Source organism: Anas acuta, chromosome 4 (genome assembly GCF_963932015.1).
Source record: "Anas acuta chromosome 4, bAnaAcu1.1, whole genome shotgun sequence".
Lineage (NCBI taxonomy): Eukaryota > Metazoa > Chordata > Aves > Anseriformes > Anatidae > Anas > Anas acuta.
The window spans coordinates 59,878,540-59,902,166 of record NC_088982.1 but is presented as its reverse complement, the minus strand read 5'-3'; the positions used below and the strand labels follow the sequence as shown (position 1 = coordinate 59,902,166).

General features: G+C 35.6%; 1 protein-coding gene across 14 annotated transcripts in view; it reads right to left on the bottom strand.

Annotated features, from left to right (window-relative positions):
* Positions 1–23,627, bottom strand: part of SGCZ (sarcoglycan zeta) — a 444,923-nt gene that overhangs the window by 197,492 nt on the left and 223,804 nt on the right. For all 14 annotated transcript variants that reach the window (XR_011096329.1, XR_011096330.1, XR_011096331.1 and 11 more), the window contains one exon: positions 10,562–10,756. Coding sequence is in view for 11 of the 14 variants with exons in the window: in XM_068681532.1 (XP_068537633.1) it covers positions 10,562–10,756 (195 nt within the window). In the remaining 3 variants the exon portion in view is untranslated. The remainder of the gene's footprint in view (positions 1–10,561; positions 10,757–23,627) is intronic.

Below are 23,627 nucleotides of genomic sequence, written 5' to 3'. Positions count from 1 at the left end.
TATGTTGCATTCAATAATAAATAATTGGACTTTTCAAGAAGAGTCTGCCAAATTTCTATTGCAATCTAGAACTTTTGGATGGTGTAATAACAGTGACTTCTATTTTGTTGCGATTCCACTATTTCTGTGTTCTTTCTGGCAATATCATATTATTTTTCTGCCTCTGTGAGATTTCTTGATATTTATTTCTAGATTGTATCTATCATTACAGTAAAATATGACCACCAGACACATACCAGACCCCAGTAGTATTGCATCTTGTGGGTAAAGGTCTTTTCAATTTTTCTGTTGGTCCCCTGAAGGCCACACAAATATATTATTCACATTTTTGATAAGATGTTCATACTGCTGTATTATTCCTGCTTAAAAAAAAAAAAAAAAAAAAAAAAAAAAGATTTCATCATTTAATCCTACCTGGGACTCTAGCCACACATCCAATATCCTGACTAATAAGAAAAAAAAGGAAATACTCTGCCATGTAAGATATATATCACTACATATTCTATCTTATCTTCCTATTTATTATAACTTCTAGATGTGCTAGGTCTAATTTAGGCTACACTGATATGAGTACAGGCTGCTCCTGTATATGGATTTCTATTGATTTCAGGATGGAAGATGTGTACAAATAAATACAGGATTCCAGGCACAGACTGTAATTTATTATTGTACTGCATACCCACATAAATCATAACAATAATGCAAGAGAAAGAAGATACCATGACACATTTCATTATTCATACAGATTGTTGTTGTCTTTAAGTAACTAAAGTTTGTTCAAGTGGTTTGATATCTTTCTAATTACTGCTGAATAACACTACCAAACATTACTGTTTGGCCTGAACTATAAAATTAACTAGACTGCTTTATTTGCTCTATTTGTGACAAACACAATTACTGTTGCATTAGATTTTACTTCTTTTTCATTTAATGACTTTCTGTTGATAATTTTCCTGAACCCTAATATATATATATATTATTCCAATTAAAAATAAATACAACACATCAACATCGCTCTTCAAAATATCTGCCATTCAAGTAACAGACTTGGACTAATTAACTCTTGAAACTGGTTTCTTGAGAAACCTTTAAAAATTCCAAATTATCTTTGCATAATATTTTCTTGGAAGTCTCACTTTCCACAAACATTTATGTCTGTCATGGTTTTACTCAAGTGGGTGGCTGAGCTCCACCACAACCACTCTCTCACTCCCCCTCCTCAAAGAGGAACGGGGACAAAATACAATGAAATGGGCTCAAGGGTTGAGTTAAGGACACGGAGATCAAGCAGTAATTATCGTGACGGGCAAAACAGACTCAGCATAGGGAGACGGTAAGATTTATTGCCTATTACTAACAAGCTAGAGAAGTGAGAAACAAAGGAAAGAAACCAAAAGCACCTTCCCGCCCATCCACCCTCTTCCACCTGATCAGTGCAGAGGAATGGGGGAATAGCACTTCTCACAGAAGCCACCCCTATGGCCCCCTGCTACCAAAACCTTGCCATGTAAACCCACTACACTGTCATGACAGATTACACGTGGAAAGGGAAAACTACTAAAAGCCAATAATGAAAATGAAGTTAATTAAATTTTAATGAAAGCAAATGTTTGAAAAAAAAAAATCTGAAATTACTTGTTCTGGTCTATTTATGTAGTGAATGACTAATAACAAGCTGTCTAGTAAACATTGTTTACTCAGCTAAAACAAATTATTATTATTTAATATAAGGCAGACCTCCACAAACTGAAAATAAATACAAATAAATAAATATAACATTCATTCTCATCTAACTTATCAGAAGACTTAGAGTTGCTGTTGCCATGTTTTTTACCTTCCATTGCCATCCTCAGCATTCTCTTCAGATGTTAAAACTCTTACAAGAAGTTACCTGAGTCTTAGTTTAATGCATATCAGAATCACTGCATGAGTAGTAAAGGAAGACGTAGCCAACCCACCCTTTTTTTTTTTTGAAACGCGTGGCAAGCTACCTGTGGCATGCTAGATGGCTAACATGGTTTAAGACACAAATTATGAATCTATGCCCCTTATGTGTATATTCCAAATCTGTCCTGACACTTCATGAAACAAATCTGAAGCAGTGAGAAAAATGAGCAAACAGTGACCTTGTAATGCCAAATACCTCCTTTTGTTCTCAGTGCTTCTTTGGAAAGAAAACATTATTTATACTTCCCATTGTTTCCCCTAGCTTTCAAGGTTCTGGATACTACAATTTTCCAAAGCTGCAAACACAAGGTCATATTGAAATTGTTTAAACTATTGCATTAGTCGATTGTGTATACACAGAAATTACATTTTTACAGGGTTAAGTAGGGTGCAAAGTATTTATTCTTTGATTTACTAATCTTCTGCCATTAAATCTGCATGACTAAACAAGTATAAAAATGAGAAACCTATGTATTCTTCATCAAAGATCATTTGTAGTAATAAACACTAAGGGCACAGATCTACATCTCAGGAACAAACCAAAGTATTTAAAAGCTTCATTCATCCAACCAAAATAAATAAGGAAACCTGTGCATCAAACCAAGACAATTCACATTTGATAAGAAATGCTGTTAAATAGTACTGTTTTAAACAATACCTTCCTAATTTTTACAGGAAGTTGCCTTGGTGCAAGGTGCCTTGCACTGTAAAATACCTAATCAAATATGTGACATTTGGCTGTTTGTGCCATCTGTTGCCATGCATATATGCTACAAATAAAAGATCATAGAACCACAGAATCATAGGAATGTTTGGGTTGGAAGGGACCTTAAAGATCATCTAGTTCCAACCCCCCACCATGGGCAGAAACACCTTCCACTAGACCAGGTTGCTCAAAGCCCCTGGAATTAGTTATTTTTTTTCCCACATAAGATTGGCAAAAGGAGATACAAAATACAGGAGGTACAAATAATAAATGAGATATAAAGTGATTTAGAAAAATGGGGTTGGAAACAACTAAAAACAAATTCATCATTGTACTCAGAACAGCAACTATATGAGACACTCAAAACAGGATAAAAATAAATCAATTTATTCCTATCCACTGCATTCCAAATAAAAGAGGATGCAAGTTTTACCAAATAGCCTCCAGTTCCATAAAGGTGTGCTACTACACAAATTTTTTTATTTTATTTTATTTTTTTTTAAAAAGGTAGGACTGTGAAAAAAGTACTAGTGTAAAAAAAGTACTGAAAAAAGTACTAGCAAGTTTCCTTAGCTGACATGCTATTAGCATGTGCTTGGATCATGCATGGAGCTGACAGGTTCATTCAAGAAGCTTAAGTTTCTGTCTTCCACATAAAAAGGAGATGAAAACAGTCAATTATATAATTAAGAATCTGTGAATGTATGCACGTGTATTTTTTTTTAAACTAATACTTATTTTAGCTAGCTGACAATTTCCTGAACTTTTCTTAAAAAGCATTATAAGAAAATATATTCTGAATATATGAGTAGAAAATATTTTTAATATTTGTCAAAATATTGTAAAATTTGTAAAAATTATTGTAAATTTTTGTAAATTATTGTAAAATTTGTAAAAAAAATATTGTAAAATTTGTCAAAATAAGTCAAAATATTGACTAATATTTTTAATATTTTCTGAACAGAAAATATTTTAATTAGTACATAGATATTTCATAGGAATTTTCAATAAAACTTTTTATAGGGATGATATCTGAAGTTTGAGATTACAAGATAATAAAAACAGAGCTCATATACCCATTAAAAAGTAATATCAAGAATCCAAACAGAAGGAATTTGCCTTTGAGTGGGACACCTAGCTGGCACATGATCTATATCGGAGATTGCATGAATTTGAACATTGGCCTCTGATATCTTGACTAAGTTTCTTCATCATTAATAATTAATGATACTGCCTGTTTTGGACTGGATAATTCTCACTACAAAAAAGAGCAAACAAAAAGGAAACAAAAGCTTTCATGCATTCATCCCCAGATGGAACACAAGGTTCTCAAAAACTAAAAGGTTGAAAGATGTAGAGTAACAATTTTCAGTCCAGTTAAGAGATATCACATTTTATTCCTCTGAAAATGTGATTACTTCCAGTATAAATTAATGACAATAAATGATTGCCACTAAAATAAATGAAATATGCAGATATGACAACACTTTTATTAAATATGCAGCAACTGATATTATTAACTCATAATAATGCTCATTCAAAACATAATAACAAACTGCTGCCTTTGAAAATGAAAGTTGTCTGTTTGCCAAACAATCAAATTATTTTTGAGATAAGTACAGCTATTAAACAACTTCATAAATTTTAAATGCCAATCTGATGCAAATGTGACACCTCAGTGAAAATTAGCTAAGAAATGGAAAAGAGCTGCTTCTTCATTCTAGACAAGTGTGCTAAGCTGCCATGGGCAAATTGTTCATGGGTATGTGCCCCATCAGCATAAGCAGTTGTGGTGTAAATGCCTGAAGTAACTAGGAAAATAAAACTAACATTCACACTTTTAAGGAAAAGGTACAGCATTGAAGAGGCTTTCAGGGTAGGGCATAACTGCATTATCTGAGCATTCCCTAGGCTCCCAACCTTAGATGCTATCGCGCTGGGGAAACTTGGTGTGCTAGCTCTAAGGAACACCACGGAGCGCGGAGTGGAGTGGAGACACCACGGCTAGGCTCTGTAATCAGGTGGGGCCTCGATTGTTCTTGTGCACAAAGCTGCACTTTTTGCCACCCTAAGCCAAAGACCTGTCATGTTTTGACAAATGCTGTACCCTAGTGTACTTTTTGCTCATTATAATATCATTATAATACCAAAACACACCTCCATCCCAAAAGCTACCCGCCTCCAAGGTGCGACCACCCCTCACTGAGCATGCGCTCTGAATTTCTCGGAGCCTAGTACTTTAAACGGAGACGGGAAAACTTTACACCAATCATAACTAAGATATGCTTGACTAGAGCCACTCAAGCTCCACCTAAAAGATAGAAAATAATATAAATTGGCCCAAGAGAGAGGGGATGTTAGGGAAGATACCATCGTCAGGGGAGATACCATCCCAAGGACATACAACATCCTTAGGACCTCCTGACTCCTGGGATCAGTCGACGGGCTGAGCCTCTCTTCCCCCCCCATTGGGACGCCTTTGGGTGAGATCTGAATATTTGCTTTTAAATCTCTATAGAGTCTTTGATCCTTTTAACGCGTTTATTTCTAGGCTGCGCACCTGTAACACCTAGAACACCTAGAACACCTAGAACACCTAGAACACCTAGAACCCACACCTAGAACACCTAGAACACCTAGAACACCTAGAACCCACACCTAGAACCCACACCTAGAACCCACACCTAGAACCCACACCTAGAACCCACACCTAGAACCCACACCTAGAACCCACACCTAGAACCCACACCTAGAACCCACACCTAGAACCCACACCTAGAACCCACACCTAGAACCCACACCTAGAACACCTGTGTATTTCATGCATACTAGCTTGCTTTTGCAGATAGTCACTATCACCGGCAATCCAAAAGAACCTGATTATCTGTTGCTGTAATAAACCATACTTGATTGCATTGTGATAGCTCTCATTAATGCAACTAGGGTGAGGGTGGTTATCCGTGATAGTTCAGTGTTCTGAATCTAACCAGACCCCCAGGCGGTTATTACGTTTTGGTGAATGTCCGAACGGACCCCCAGTTTTGGTGAATGTCCGACTGGTTCAGTACTCTGAATCCAAACGGGCCCGTGACGGTTAATCAGCTACACCCCTTTAACGCGACAGCAGTTAAAAACTTGCTCTTCCACAGCAACCGAAAAAAAACAAGAAAACGAACTTGTGTTCATTAGTCTAGAGAAATAAATTTATACAATTTTCAGATTTAGATTTTTGTATCACCAGAAGACTCTAAAAGTCGAATTCCTAGAAGAATATCGGGACAACCTATAAAAATGCAAACAGAGACAAATTAATTGTTGCATATTTATATATGCAACTATTATTATATATGCTGCCACACAAAAAGAGTTTGTCATGTTGGCATGTGCACCTTAGGGCATGCACTCAACCACCTTGCAAACTAGCTGCTGTGCAAATACACAGGTCTGGAGCTAGGCAGCCAACAAGCAGAGTATGATCAACCAGGAGCATGAAGCACATGAATTCCAGCCAGGAAATTCAAATAGCTGTTTATGTTTGCAGCTAAATTGAAGTTCAAGTTTCCGTGAAAAATAACTTATGTTGAACCCAAATGATGAGTCGTCTCATTCCCAACCCAAATGATGAGTTGTCTCATTCCTTATTATAAAAAGAAGTCAGTACTATTGGCAAGAGGAGTTTAACATGTAACAACACAGAAAATAGTGTGCCATGACATTAGACAAAATTGACTACAACATTGCTGTAACTACAGCAGTAAAAATACCTGAACTGTGTGATTCCATCCTTAGATGGGTAACAAATAACAATATTTTCATACATCTATTTCTAGCAGGAAAGCAAAATACAGAGACACAAAAACAAACAGTTGTACAACCAAAACCAGTAAACAATTTGGTGCTAGTATTTCCTAGCATATGTAGCTGAGTCACAGGCCAACCCAACACAGATTACTACTATTATAGTTTTTTCAAATTTAATAAACCCTAACATCCATGTAATGTAACATGTAATGGAATAACACAGTATCAAGTAAACACCCATGTCAATGCCAATTGCATGAATACTAGAAAATGTATAAATGCACTCATATTAAATGACTCCCCACCAAAAGATCTCAAGTTCCTATACTGATTGCCCCATGTCACAATATTACTTCACAATGCTGCTTTACAGCAGTAAGAGGACTACTTTGAATTTTCTCTTTTAAACTGTAATTTGAAATATTTACAGAAAATTTTCAGTCACTTGTTTGTACAGTGGTATTTAGTGACAAAAATGTGAAAAAAATCTCCTTTATAAAAAAAGATTGACAGAATGTCAATATACATTTTTCACTGGCAGCTATATAAAGAGTAAATAATATAACATTATAGTTCTATTGAGGTTGAAGTAATTTGCAGACTCTATAAAATAAAAAACGTTATCAGACAGTATGTTCAAGTGATTAAATATTTTAAGAAAAATTAGCTAATTACCTATGCTATGGACCATACAATATGACAAGAATGAAGGTACAGTAAAAAATATTTCTTTCAGGATGCTAATTCATATTAGAATCACAGAATCATTAGGGTTGGAAAAGACCTCTAAGATCATCTAGTCCAACCACCACCAATGTCACCCACTAAACCACATCCAACCTAAGCACCACATCCAACCTTTCCTTGAACACTGCCAGGGATGGTGACTCCACCAATTCTCTGGTCAACCTGTTTCAATGCCTGACTACTCTTTCTGAGAATAAATGTCTCCTAATATCCATAATTTACCCTGGGGTTTTGTCACCAAATAATTACTTGAATGGCCCATCTTTCTTGAAACACCTCATATACTAATTGCATTGATTAAAACAAACAAACAAACACGCTAAATGGACTAACTGGTCTGAGCTTATTTTTATATATATGTACATATATATACACACACGGCCTCTACTAAGTGAGAGGTAGGATACTATAATCTGAGGGAAGGTGAAAGACAGACATTTCCATGGGGACCCTATGGACCATGGCAATGTTAGTACAAGGAAAGGAAATAATAAATTTTCCATAAAACTCTTATCTCTAGAGTCTGTGATTTTGATTCTCAGAAAAGCTATGAATTTTAGCTTCTGTCTTGATTCTTCTAAGAATCAGGTCTCCTTTGAAGATTAGACTTAAGAGCTGTGAGGAAAGTTGAGCTCATTCTTGAGGATGGTAGTTGTTTATTTTTCAGGAAATAATTTAATACAATAGATGAAGTCCAAAGTTCAAGCATGTAATTTGGAGATTTTGATGGCTCCACTAGTGAAGGATATATCACAGTGGTTGAAAATTTACCACTCACTACAGAGTAGATCCACTTGATGCACATTACAGAAGAAAGAGCTTTATTCCAATGATGAGTTTAGCCTGAGGATTGTTTCACAGCTAAGTTATTTGCAGAACATTTTGTTCAAGGTCAGATCTTTCTCTAATATAACCTACTACTGAATAATTACTTTCCACATAAACCCAGGATAGGATGGTATGTTACAGATAGATATATCTATTAGTGGAATTGTTTGGGGACTTCTCTGTATTGAAGTTCTCACATTGCATCTTTTTAAATAGATGACTGAACAGTGAGGGTACAGATCTCAACCAGACATTAAGGGACATCACCACTAAGCTATCAGCTGGGGAATATGTTTCAAAAAATGATTACTTTATCTCTGATTCCTACATGTAATATTCCCTCTGCTACACTGATACTAATTGCTTTTGGTTTTGCTTGTTTAACTGATACATATTAAACTGGGGAAATTACTCTTAACTTGTACATATCCTGCAAGTTTCTTTCTTCCATTGTACATTGTAAGAAGAGACTCTATGCTTGAAAGTTTATCTACCATTTCCAGTTACACCAGCTAATCTCAGAAAAAGAGACTTGCACAAACCTGCCTGTACTATGTTTTTACCTAATTGCAAATAAACCATTTTTCTTTTTTAATTTGCTTGTTTGATTGGCTTTTCAGCATGCATATCTTAAGGACAATTTCACTTTAGTTGACTGTCTTACTATGAAATCAGTGGCCTATGGGAGACCATATTTCTCTTTGTGCATAAAAAGAATGTGAGATAATGAGTTCAGATTCAGAACACGACCTTTACAAGCAAGGTCAGTATATTCAGAAAACTTTCCTACTGGAGAATCTATGAACTGAGCTCAGAAAGGCTTTTATTGTGCCAATTGGCCAGTGGCTACAGCTGTACAGTTAAAAAATAGAAATTCAACAGCTCACACATTAACATCATTGCAACTGTCAGCCAGCAATGACAAAACCCATGACCTGGCTTTTCATGACCCCTTCATACAATTACTGTTATTTTCATAAAGAACTCAGTATTGGCTGGTGCAAAAGTGGCAAAGAATTTAAAATAATATCAAAATGCCAAGCAGTTCAATTTCAACAATTATTTTTGTCATGGCTAGATTCCTCCTTTGTACTCTTTAAACAGTTTGGCAAATGTATTTTTCCCTTTCAAAAGATTTCAAGCTGCACTTCCGATTTCTTACCACTGCTGAGATACACAAATAAAATTTCTTAGCAGTAGATTCAAATATTTTATTGGAATGTAATCTTTTGCCCAGAGAAAGTGCTGCGCTATTTAAACACCTTTAAATTAATTAAGTATTTTTAATTTTCCATGGTTAATTCCCTTCTGGATAAATATCAGATCATTTTACTCAAGTCAACAGATATGATACCCTAAATATGCTTCTAATAGGAGTATCAAAAGTGTGTCCTATTTTGAAAGCACATTACAATTAAAAATATTAATAATAATAATAAAAAAACACTTATGTCAAGCTCTTTGATACATGAAATTGTCATATAGTTGTCAAAATACAAACATACCACATTTATGCACTGCTGGCAACTCAAAAGTTGCAATGTATTTCTACAATACGTCTCGACAGACAATGATCTCAGGTAACACTATGTATTAGAGAGCATTGGAAAGTATAGAATAGTTTCATATGTGTTTAAGGCTGCTTTTATTGTCTGCTTTTTATTTCCAAGAAACTAATGGAGAATTGAAATGTGCCATGACCCTATTAATTAGAAATACCCTATTAAATACATCAAAACCCAGTTAGACTACACTGCTATTACACTGGAGCAGAACCACTTATTTTATTCTGAGGAGTGTTCTGACTTTTGATATACAAAGAGATACACCACAGCAACTAGTGAGCACACCAATCACCTTTATACATGCAAAGCTTTGGGAACAGCTGGGTAGATAATACAACATTTACTGAACACAGACATTCTTTCAGGCACGTGTACATTGGGAATACATTAGTAACACTTTGCTGCTATTAAAGTTTCTAGATGGAGGCTGTCTCATAAATTTCTGTGGTTTTTATACCCACCTGCCTGATCGTATCAGCATCAAAACAGGCACTGTTTGTTCTAAGTGAAACACAGAGTTTTACTGGCCATCGAGACCAGTAAACTTTAGAGAAATAGTAACAACAGATACTAAAAAAGCCATCCCAAATTGAACCCAACTAACCTGGTTTTCTCCTTTAAAGGAAACATACCATACAAAACAGGCATAGCATACTCCTACTGTTTGCTATCAGTGCAGAAAAACAACCAAGAGACACTTGGGGCAGTCACCGTTATGCTTTCAGTTGGGCAAACAAATAAATCTAAGATACAGGTATATTTTCATCAGATATTAACAAAAACAGGGCAGAGACCACTCACATCAGAATATATACAAAGAGTATAAACATATGAAGCAACACTCAAAGAAGTATATGCCATTTCTAATCCAAAGTTATAGAATTTGTATATAATATGCTAAAGGAAAGAGAACTGAAACTATAAGTTATTAGTATAAGAAATAGGATAAAGTCGCTGAGATACTTACCACTGTGAAATTCATAACCTTCAAAATCCATATTGTCATTGCTAAGTTAACAATCATGGTAACCAACAGGAGAAGTACAAAGAAGTATAAGCACCTCTTTCGCCATCCATAAATCCCTACTGGGTAAAACTGAGGATTTTCAGTCCTGGGAAGGCTGTTCTGTTGTGTTGCTAAAATATACTGCTCTCGTGTCATCTGAAAAAGAAAGATGTAAGTGTGAGTAACGAAAAACTGAGAGGCCTATATCTTATAGATTTTATCATGTAAAGATTATCTGAGAATATAAATAAGTTAATTTCTATAATCAGAGAAGGGATGCATAAATTCAGGAAAAAACATTTGTGAGGTCATTCAGAAAACAAACAAACAAACAACAACAAAAATAAAAGTTTTGGAGAAATAAGTAATGGAACAATTTCATACAAATAGAAAAAAATCTATTGTTTCTAGAAATGTATGTCAAAAATGAAGTTATCACTCTTTTATTGTACTCGGTAAATTAAATTAATAATTTATGCCATTATATGTACACTTGTATTTTATACAAAGACATGCACTTATATATACCATATTTTACAGAAACAAAAAAAAAAAGAAAAAAAACCTCTTCTCTTCTAAGCTTTAATTTTGGCCATAACTTCTGTTTTCATACTGAACTATTTTAAGTTCTTCTAGCAAATGAACAAGCAGAAACTGTTTACAAAGTCCTTAGAGAGGTTACCATTAAATGTTTAGAGCAAAAATGCTTAAAGCACTTCAGAAGAAACCATTTTACATTTTTAGACTTTTTGTACATTCTTAAATTTCTTTTACAGGTATTTATATTCATATTCAGATATCACATTGCCTTTAGACTGGGAGGTATTAGTTTTTCTCCATAAATTTAAAATTAAATTAAACATATGCCCATAACAGAATTGATGTAATAGTCTTTATGCACATGGGGATGGGGAAAAAAAACAACAACAAACAAATCAACAACAACAACAAAAAATCTCTCATTGGGTTTATAAGCTTACGTGCACAAACAAAATCAGATAAAATGATCAGTTTTACATTTAAAGACTGCCTTTCATTTTACTAAAAGATAATAGAACAGCCTGGGCAAAACTCAGTTGATTCAATAAGAAATAAGAACCAGATTAAATCCCTTTGTAGGATCAAACTGTTGATTTCATAAATATACGTGTGTGTGTGTATATATATGTGTGTGTGTGTGTGTGTGTGTGTATAAATTTAAAAATTTAAAATATAAAGCTAAAAGTTGTTTAGGTAACCATCTCAAATGCTAGAGATTTTCCCATGCACTTGTTGATGAATGAGACAAACTGCAAAAATTAACTTCCTGTGAATATTTACAACCAGAACTCATGAATACACATCCATATAATAACACTAATACACATCAGTAAGTCAAACAAGGAAAACCAAGTTTACAAAAGTGGTTTTAAATAAACTAGTAAAAGGAAATTCCTCCCAAGTCAAAATATTACCAGACTTCAAAATCTTATGTTACCCTTTATCATGTCAGTATTCATCCTGTTTTTTACACCATTTCATTTCTTGTCTTGTCACCCAACTTTATCTGTAGCTTACAAAGTGATTAACACCATTAAAATTAGCCAAATAAAAAAATCAACCTCCAAATTGTGAGAATGCAAGCACTCGGACTGCCCCTAAAACAGAACGTTTCAACGACATTAATAACACCCTGCTAAATCCCTAATTTAATTCCCCGAACTGAATCTGACCACTTTTATGAAAACCATTAACTTCTTCTAAGATACTTTATACAAGAACAAATCTATAAAGGTTAATTCATATACAGTCCATGTGCTCTATTGAAATAACTTTTTCTTCTTTTGAGATCATATAAAAGCAGGTTTTTTTTGTTGTTGTAAAATCTGTTGAATATTTTTTCCAATCAATTAATAAATAAATAAATATTTTACTTACAGAACTGTTCAACATAAAACTACACCCAATAAGCTATCATCAAACTTCAGGCAAGTCAATATATTTCCTATTTTGTCAGTCCAAACTCATGTAACATCAGTTCATCCCAACTACCACCAAGGATCAAGGTTTCATTTTTTCTAAGAACTATAAATACATACCTAAATGTTAAACAGACAGTCCCAAAGAATATGCCATATGCTATGACTAGAAATATATTATTGCAATTTTTGCTTTATTTTTTAGGGTTATTAGTCTGGCTATGTTACAATTACCAGCAACATTCTCACTATGTATTGTATGCTCAGGTAATCATCAGCTGATTTTTAAATTATTGAGAAAAAAAGTGCTACTTGGTGTGGGAATCAGCACTTGGGAATGTTCAAGGTACTCAGACAGAGACACAAAAAAAGTTTGATGAATATTTACATTCAGTATCATGATTTTATCACAGTAACTGAAAAATTATTAGATGCAGAAATTCCAGAACACTGGACGAGCAAGTAAATTACAATATTTTTAAAACATTAACTCTAAGAGCCTTGCCAAACCACACAGTATGACAGAATATCTTTCAAAAACTGGTCACACCTAATAAATTTGACAAGTTTTAGCCTAGAGTTCTGATTGATAAAGTACATATATACTTCATATATATATATATATATATACACACATGCACACACTTTAATAATACATATACATGCATTCAAATAAATACATATAACAGACACACTTTTGACAACTATTTCATCCTATTGAATTCTCAAAATAGATTATGAAAGTACACATTTTAAACAGGCTGACTGACAGATTTTATTGAAGAGGTATCATTATTAGACGAAAGCCTAATAAGGTAGGGCTAATAGGGCTGCTACTAAGATGGTGAAGGGACAGAGGGGAAGATGTATGAGGAGTGGCTGAGGTCACTTGGCCTGTTCCTCCTGGAAAAGAGGAGGCTGAGGGGAGAGCTCATTGAGGTGTACAACTTCCTCATGAGGGGGAGTGGAGGGGCAGGTGCTAATCTATTCTCTAGTCACCAGTGATAGGACCCAAGGGAATGGTGTCAAGCTGTGACAGAGGAGGTTCAGGCTGGGTATCAGGAAGAGGCTCTTCACTGAGGGTTGTTGTACACTGGAACAGCCTACCAAGGGATGTAGTCATGGCACCAAGCCTGTCGGAGTTTAAGAGGTGTTTGTACTGTACTCAGTCATATGGTCTGAATTTTTGGGTAGACCTTTGTGGTGCCAGGAGTTGGACTTGATGATCCTTATAAGGTCCTAAGGGACCTTATGGTCCCTTCCAACTCAGGATATTTTATGGTTTATGGTTTTATGGAATATTTAAGAAAACTGATTGCATTATTCCATAATGCTATTCCATTATTCAGGTATAGTAAATATGAAATGATCAGTGACTATTTCAAGATGACAAAAGAACCATGGGTTCAATGTTTACCTGGATTTCTGAAAATGCTTAAGGATCTGAACTAAACAAAAATAAAGAATTGTTTCATTAGACAAAGGTTTCAGTCTTAGCATCTGAAACTGGTAAACTGCGTAATGCACATGTGCGTATATCATAAGAAACTCAGAGACACACACTAAAAGAAACAAAAAATAATTCCAGTAGTATCATAATTAATGAGAGTTCTAATTCAAATCAAAAGTCATATGGGGTGCATTATCCAGTACCTACAAAGAAATTAAATCAATTCTTATAGTACACTGAATGAGTATCATAAACAATGCAAAGGAAATTATCACAGCATTATGAACTATTTAGTCATGTCACGACTGAATATTTAGCAATTTTTAATTTTAATCTTCAGCTACTCCTATGCTTTTTGATCTTCAGTATTAGAACATAAAAAGATCACAGTCAAGCTTCACACTATTGATATTTTGGGGCCACCATGTACTACAGAAACAGATACCTCACACCTAAAAATAATTAACGAACGAAGCAGAGACATTTTACATTTTCAAACTTCACTTTAGTCTTTTGAAAAACCATAATGTCTAACAGAGGTAAACTATGAAAGCAAAAAAAAAAATAAATAGCAAAAGATGTGGTGAGGATAATGAGCAAATAATCTAAATCCAGAGGATGAGATTATTGGAATAATTCCTAAGGTTACGGTAGCAACCTACCTAACTAATGTTTATAAAACCCATTTAGAACTTGATTATGACTTGCAAATAACCCTCTACGCAAGCACAAGTTTTTCTTAATGGCTAACGGTTCTTTTCTAAATGTCACATAAGAAGATTCAAAACCAGCAAAAGAAATAAAAGGGTCATTGTTCTTAATTAAAATATTGTTGGTCTAACAGAAGAAACAGTCCAATATTTGCTGTTAATGCAGGCAGGATATTTGAATTCTGGCTTATTAATTTTCTGAAAATAATATATATATATATATTTTTTTTAAAGAAAAAAATGTTTTATAATCATTTTGTCTATTTTCTGGATCAGCTCAAAAACTACTAAATCATTGTTGATTCAATTCATCCCACATTTTTTAAAAAGTTACCCAAGAATATAAATATATGTTTTGAAAGTTGTTTTTTGCCATTTTGCTCAGGAAGCAAAAAATAGGCAGTAGTAGTAGCTGTTGTAGTAGAAGATAGATTTAGATATGATAATCTGTAATGGTAGGGATGGGGTTGCCAAATGGTAATATCATCCCTGTAAGAAGGCAATTAAAAAATTCTTCCCAAGTGTGGTTGACAAATAAAATAAAAACAAACAAACAAACAAACAACAACAAAAAAATAAGCTTAACGCAGTAGCTTTGTCATGACACAGTGAAGAGCTCTTAGGAAGATCACAGCTGCACGTGCATCCAGCTGCTAAAATAGGTGGAAATCCAAACTGGAAGAAATACCTTTGATCAAAGCACAACTTGGTTAAGAAACATAGATGACTACAGAAGAGTATGATTATACTTAACAGACACAGCAGAAGTTATCAGAGAGCATTTACAGAGGTTGATATGACTTATGCCTGTTTGAAAGTCAGGCAGTCTAATAAAAGACTGGTATCTCAGTGGGAATAGGGGAAGAAAGAAACTTCATAAATGATTTGCCAGGATAACTACAATGTTTTTTCAGATCTGAAATTCTTTCATACACATACATCCCACTAGACTGGGACGCCCGTGTTTTTCCTATACCAAATCTATGTGTCAAGCAGGCAAAGCCCTTTATCAACAAGATCTGTGTCAGCATCATTGCACATATGAGAAACAAGAGCTCAGGAAGGAGAGGAAGAAACTCTTACACAGACAACAAGCTTAGGTTTTTCACTGGATAGAAGACTCATCCCACTGCCCTTCCATTTGGCATTACTTTCAGTGTTTTTTTGTTTCCAGGCAGTGTAAATTTGGAGACATTACAATCAGAGCTGGTCCAAAGTTAGTTTTTCTAGATGCTGTTCTCTACCAACTTGTTTTTAGTTTTCTGAGAAGCCCAAGCTGGTGGTCTTGAGTTTCACGATCCCTGAAGCAAATGTAGTAACTCAGATTGCTTAGAGACACAGTTTTCTCTAATGTGACCCAGACTTTTTGCTAGCTTCAATTAATACATTTCATTTGACAGTCCTTCCTATTAACAAAGTTTTCATACGCCTACCTTTGAGAAAAGAATTATTCAGTACCAGATTAAAAAAAAAAAGTGATTAATAAAGCCTGCCTGCATTCCCAAGGGTGTAGATCTGAACTAATGACCAAATTGAATATATTTGAAACATCAGTACAATGATTAAAACTAGTTTGAAATTTTCAATGAAGACTGTTTTTATTGAAGGCTTGACTGATATTCAGGCATTTGAACAAACTCCCACTAAAATGGGAGACAGGGTGCCATCAGACACTCACAGATATCTTGGATGAATGACAAAACTTTCCCTTCCCCTTTCCATTTTTTTTTTTATTTTTTTTTAATCTTTAGAACTCCTAACATTTTTTAGAATATTCAATCTTTAGAATGTTAACATGATGTTTTATTCGCTATATTTATATTTGAAAAACAAAACAAAACAAAACAAAAACACATTATTTCTCTTACATTAATATTGTTTTGAGAATTCCATTTTGTTGGTCTGATATGTCTTATTAGGAGAAATTACGAGCACAGGCATATCAAGTTTTAATAAAATAACCTTAATAATCGTAGAAATAAACGTCTTGGAATGATTTGATTTTTCTGTATTATAAATGGCAATATTTATCTAAAGCTACAAGAATTTTTTCAAGCCTGACAAAATATTATCACAGCAAAGATTTAGCTATATTCAAAATAACCTAAGAAATAAACATCTAATTTCACAGATACAAGTCTGAAACTGTTTACTACTCATATAGTGGAAAAAATAAGCCAAAAACCAGTATGATTGGTGTTACCTCAGTTATTTTAATCGTAGCCAATCACACACGACAAAACTTCTAGACATTTTCATTACTGATTAATTCTCCGTGCATTATTTTCTTAATTCACAGACAGGATGAAAAACACATATAGAAATTTTAAAATATACTAGTATAGCGTGACTGGATCAAGTCATAACGTGGTCTGATAACGAATGTATTAGCAATCAGATGATGCATGCAAATTAAGGAAGAGAAAAAAATATATACATATATATATATATATAGGCAGCAGGATATATTCTTCACATCAGCATTTAGGGGAAAACAAACAAACAAAAAAAAGGGTACCAAAAGCAGTGTGCTCATAACTTGCTATAGATAGCTCAGGATATTTAGTAAGTAAATTTACCAGAACCAGATGGCTGTTTTCACTCACCCTGACAGCAACATAGCTCCTGGTCAGCAATTCCAGCTTTAGACACTTCTCTTCTTGTGCGACACTACAGCATTTTATTTCTAGAATTTATCTGGAAGTTTATTGTATGTAGTGAAAAATGTACTGAAATGTACTTCTTATGAAGCACATACTCAAGTACTTAGTATATGTACTCCCAAACCTTGACACTAAAACTGAGAGTCAGGATGTAATCAATAAGAAGTTTATTATAACAATAAAGAAGAAGTTGGTAAGCAAGTGGCTTGTATCTCTTGAAAAGGCTTTACTAATAAAAGGATGGATTTTCTTGGAAAGCTTTTAAAATGTCTAATGGCTATATACAAAGCTCTTGCTGTCACTTCCAGAATGTGGTGAAGCAGCTCATTTGTTTCTTCTCTTCTGCAAGAGTAAGGTACTCGACAATTGGTTTCTAAAAATAACAGAAGAAGATGATAACCATCTCAGGTTAAAAGTGATCGTACTAACTACAATGAATAGACTGACAAGGTAATGCAGCTTTATTCTTAGAGCAACTGACCCAGTATAAATGGTCCATCTGGGAGACAAATTGTTGGCTAGATATAAAAGCCACATCATTATGTTACACATTACTGGAAAAAACATAATAGTGAAAATCATTGATGGATGATTTTACATTTGTCAGCTTTTATTTATTTATTTATTTATTTATTTTATTTTGCCATGTCATTTTTTTCCTCCCCTCTGTTTACTATCGTCAGGATCAATCACCACCAAAACTGCTAAAATAATGCAAAAGCATTTGACAAGCATGTTTCTTCTGAGACCCAGAATAGGGTATGTCCCAGTATCACAGAATGGTTGAGGTTGGTGTGGTGGTTTCACTTGGGACGGCGGCCAAGCTCCACCACAACCGCTTTCTCACTCCCCCTCCTCAAAGAGGAACGGGGAAAAAATACGATGAAACGGGCTCGGGGGTTGAGATGAGGGCACGGAGATCACGCACTAATTATCGTGATGGGCAAAACAGACTCAGCATAGGGAGATGGAAAGATTTATTGCCTATTGCTAACAAGCTAGAGAAGTGAGAAACAAAGGAAAGAAACCAAAAGCACCTTCCCCCCCATACACCCTCTTCCACCTCTTCCCCCTGAGCGGCACACAGGAATGGGAGAATGGGGGTTATAGTCAGTCTACAGCGCTTCTTCTCTGCTGCTCCTTCTCAGTCACTCTCGTCCCCTGGGCTGTGGGGTCCCTCCCACAGGATGCAGTCCTTGATGAACTGATGCTTCGTGGGCTTCCCACAGGCAGCAGCTCTTCCAGAGCGGCTCCAGATATGGGTCCATACCACAGGGTCCATCCCTCAGGAGCAAACTGCTCCAACCTGGATCACCCATGGGCAGCAGCTCCTGCCAGGTCACCTGCTCCTGCGTGGTCTCCTCTCCACGGGCTACAGGTCTGGCCCAGAATCTGCTCTGGCAGGGCCACAGACTCTGTCAGTGCAGGTCCATCTGCTCCACTGTGGTCTCCTCCACGGGCCAAAACCCTGTTCTATTGTGGTACTCCATGGGCTGCAGGGGGACAGCCTGCTTCACCATGGTCCTCACCAGAGTCCACAGTGGACTTCTGCTCTGGTGCCTGGAGCACCTCTCCCCCTCCTTCTTCACTGACCTTGGCGCCTGCAAGGCTGTTTCTCACTCCTCACTCTCCCAGGTACATGTGGAGCAGTGTTTTGTTTTTTTTTACAGTTACAAAACAACATCGTTTATTGGCTTGGCTCTGGTCAACAGTGGGCCCTTACCTAACATGGGGCAGCATCTAGATTCTTCTCACAGAAGCCACCCCTATGGCCCCCTGCTACCAAAACCTTGCCATGTAGACCCATTACAGCTGGAAGGAAGGTTATCAGGTCAACCCCACTGCTAAAGCAGGGACACCAAGATCTGGCTATCCAGGACCACATCCAGAAAGGTTTTAAGTGTTTCCAAGTACAGAGATTTTACAGCCTCTCTGGGTCACCTGTTCCATTGCTCAGTCACCCTCATGGTCAAAAAGCATTTCCTGATGTTCAGACTGAACCTCCTGTGTTTCAGTTTGTGCCCACTGCACCTTGTTCTGTCCCTGAGCACCACTGAGAAGAGTCTGTCTAGGTTCTCTTGCACCCTCTCTTTAGGTATTTTTATACTTGACAGATGAGTTCCCTCCTGAGCCTTCTCTTCTCTCTTCTAGGCTAGAAAGCCACAGAACTCTCTCAGTCTTTCCTCACATGAGAGATGCTCCATGCACTTCATCCTTTTCATTGCCTTTTGATGGACTTTCTCTAGTAGCTCCATGTCTTCCTTGTACTGAGGAGCCCAGAACTGGGCTGACGGAACACTCCAGGTGTGGTCTCACCAGGGTTGACTACAGGGGAACAATCACCTCCTGCAATAGGCTGGCAGTACTTTGCCTAATGCAGCCCAGGATAGCATTAGCCTTGGTGGCACGGGCACATTGCTGGCTCATGCCGTCTTCTTTCAATAATACTCCTAGTTTAGATTCATATGCAGACTACTTCTTTCCAAAAAAAAAAAAAAAAAAAAAAAGGAAACAAACAAACAAACAACATAAAAAAAAAAAAACACAAATAAACAGGCAAAAAATAAAAACAACAAATAGAAAACACACCACAAAACAACACCACCAAAACAAAAACACCTTAATCCTAGAACTAATCTCTTCAGGTACTGATTACTGAGTAGAAAGTCCTAACATTATGTATGGCCCTCAGTTAAGCGCTATGTGCCACTAAAAGTATCTCAGAAATATTTAATACTCCATATATTGACTAGGACAAAGCCACATTCTTAGGTCAGCACTGCATTACAGTGAAAGATGATTCAAGAGAGGTTGCAGTCACTCAGTCTTCAGAGCCCAACAAGAAAAACTTACTTCCAGATTGACTACGTTGGGAGACCTGATTAATTCTGCAAGAACATGGTGCCAAATCTGAGGGATTTAAAGATTCTAATTTGAGAGTTTGATGCTTCTTGATTCAGCCATATATTTCTGGCCTGCCCACGTTCAGAAATGGTGGTGCAGTTTCTGAAATTTTCTCAAAACACTCAAAGCTCTGCGTTTCTGTTTCTCAAAACACTCACAGCATGCTCCTTAAGCAACAATATCAAACCCCTTCACTCTCCAGAAAATCTAGAGGAATGAACATGCAAATAACATAGAACTCACCGTAGGCGTTGGACTCAATGATCCTTGTGGGTCCCTTTCAACTCAGGATATTCTATGATTCTATAAAGCTGTACGCAAAGTCAGTCAATTACATAATTTATGTCTTTTGAAGTTTAATAATTCAGAAGAATCTGTTTTTTTCTTCTAGGCCAGAACAAAGTTTTGACATCATGATCAACAAAGCTTAAGTCAACATGTCTTTACTGACAATTTGCTTTGCTTTATTTTGTCAATTAAAATTCCATTTTTTTTGCTAAGTCGATAGAATTAGATTGCTACAGAGACTTCATTACAGCCACAGGCAGGACAGCAGCTGAGGTACACAATTTTCTCCCTGTGATGCCAGTCCTCACTAAACAGTTATTGGAATGATTGTCTATAAAAGGACAATAAACGTTTCCATCTTGAATATCATTCTCCAATAAGATTAACACTTCAAAAAAATAGATACAAATGAGCTGTTCCTATTACCACTATTACTTAGTAGGAACATTTACAGCTGTTCTGTGTTTAACACATTTAATTGCAATATTCATTGCACAATGAAGTTCACAGCATGTTAACAAGAATAAGTAATCTGTAATGATTAGAATCATATTTTCCCCACTACTCTGTGATTTGAAATGTTTCTAAATAGTAACATGCTGTACCGAATTTGTCTGAAAAACAACTAAGACAAATGTTCAACATATTTTCTGTATTCTTATAGTTCTCCCTCAGCATACCTGGTGACCAATTACTCAGGTAGATGGTACTTTCAATTAAATCAAAAAGAACATCCTTATAAAGATAGAATATGGCTCATAAAGAACATATCAAGTAGTGTAAATTTATCTCATTCTACACAAGATAAAATACGGTTTATACACCTATGAATTTAGATTGATTTTAATAAAAAGAAGACCGAAATAGGAAAAGATGAGCAGAAGGGAACAATGACAAAACTTGACATTACATTTGATTTTTATGCCTATTTCAGTTTGTGGAGTTGCTGACCTTTTTCCTTCCCTTGGCTACTCATACCTAATCAATTACACCACTGAAGTGTTCTGAGCAAAAAACAGTTGATGTTTTTTGGAGAGGCATTTTTAGCCAATTAAATTCATTGATTTGGTTCACAGTGTGCTCCAGCAATAGCTGCACTGGCAGGACTGAAGGTGTAAAGCAAGAATCAGTGGAAGTGTTAACAAGGCAGCAGAGAAGACAAGGTCAATGAGAGTTTTAACCTTGGCATTACCACTGAAAGCAACAGGTGCACCACAGGAGCACAAGAAGAGGGGACAGTGGAAAAATGAAGAAAACTTTTTTACATTTGTAAATCCATACAAAGAATACAGAATGAGGGAAACTTGCATTATGCTAACACACGACAAAATATTAAAACATTCCATGAGTGCCCACTTCATGCTTGACTCAATAGGTGGGAAGACTCCAGAGAACATTATCCTATGGAGTAGGTCTCACTCCAGAAGAAAGAAACCATTCAATTCGCATTCACTGCGATCCTTATTATTCGGGGCAGGGTATGCCCATTTTGCTCTGAAAGTAGAGCCAGTAGGTCAGAACATGTAAACGCATGTCTACTTCTGTTAAAAGATAGGGAAGAAAACAACTTTCTGAAATCATTGAAATTTGCCAGGAGAATACTATGTGCAATGCAAGTGCAGTAGGGCCTAAACAAATGGCCCAAATGTAATTACTATCAGTTACTATTGATAGTAATTATAATATCAATACACAAAAATCTTACAAGAACATAAACATGCCATAGATAAAATCTTACCTCTAAAAATATAAGCTACATTTCACCTGTCTGATAGAGTACTGCCAGAAAAATAGCATAATTTATCTTAACAGAAGAAGATGGATCACACTGCCAGAATTAGATAATATATATATATATATATATCACATGATACATATATCAATCTCTTATTTTATAGCCTCTACCAACATGGGGCTGGTCCAGTCTGAAAGAACAAAGTATAAACATTTTAACACCCAATGGGTGTGTTTTACAATGGCAAGAATGTTAGTATTTTGGTTACCGCTAGTGTGCTGAAATAACCCTCATACATAACCTGGTACTCAAAATACTCTAACAGTATTTTAATGAAATTACATTGATGCAAATGTTTGGAGAACAATCAGAAAATAAAAACAGATATCAGTTATGAATCTATAATTTTATCATGTATTCCAAATGATACCATAAAGCAAAAGATTGCTTTATTACTCATTTGGTAGACACCAGAAATCTGATATGAAATTACTGCTTCATCACTTAAATATCTTGTTTTTAATTTATATGATATGTAAGACTGAGTCCCTAATTTATTTCCATTTTTGCCTTCAGAATTTCATTCCATGCTTTAAGATCCCCCCTCATATTTTATTCTTATAATTACTTTTTCAGTTTGTCCATTCCCTTTCTGTCTGTTTTATCCTCCCATAAAACACATGCAGAATAACGCTCTTTCCCTAACAGTCTGTTCATATTTAGCATGAAACAGCACCCAATGTATCGAGGATGGAAGCTCAACCACACAAGAGTTGTTTCCTTATTGAATAGGAGTTCCAAAAACTTAATAAATACTGAAGACATTTAATATATAATAATTCAATGTCACATATCTGCCAGGCACATTAACAGGTGAAGATTGCAATAAAAACTTTTTTATTATTATTTCAAAACAAGGATGCAAACAACATCACAGGCTAAACAACAGAACTGAACCCAGATAATTTCTGTGGGCAAAAACCTCTATCTCTTTCAAGCACTTTGAGAGATACAGAGAGAGATTTATGAGATATCTCATCTGTACTGCACTTGACCATCTTCAGGAGGGAACAGGGCTAGGTCCTTTAATAGTCTAATGCAGGTGGAGATTTTCCCCAACTTTCCTGTAAATTAGTAAGATTAAATGAGCCTCAGCCTACATATGGTGTGTTCTCTCTGCCATGAAAAAATAACCGATCAATATAGCTTGATGAAGAGAAGACTGATTAAAGAAAAGGTGGTTGGTTTTGTTGTTGTTATTGTTTTAAGTATTGGGAAGATACCTAAATAGCAATTAATGCCTATTCCATTTGATCTTG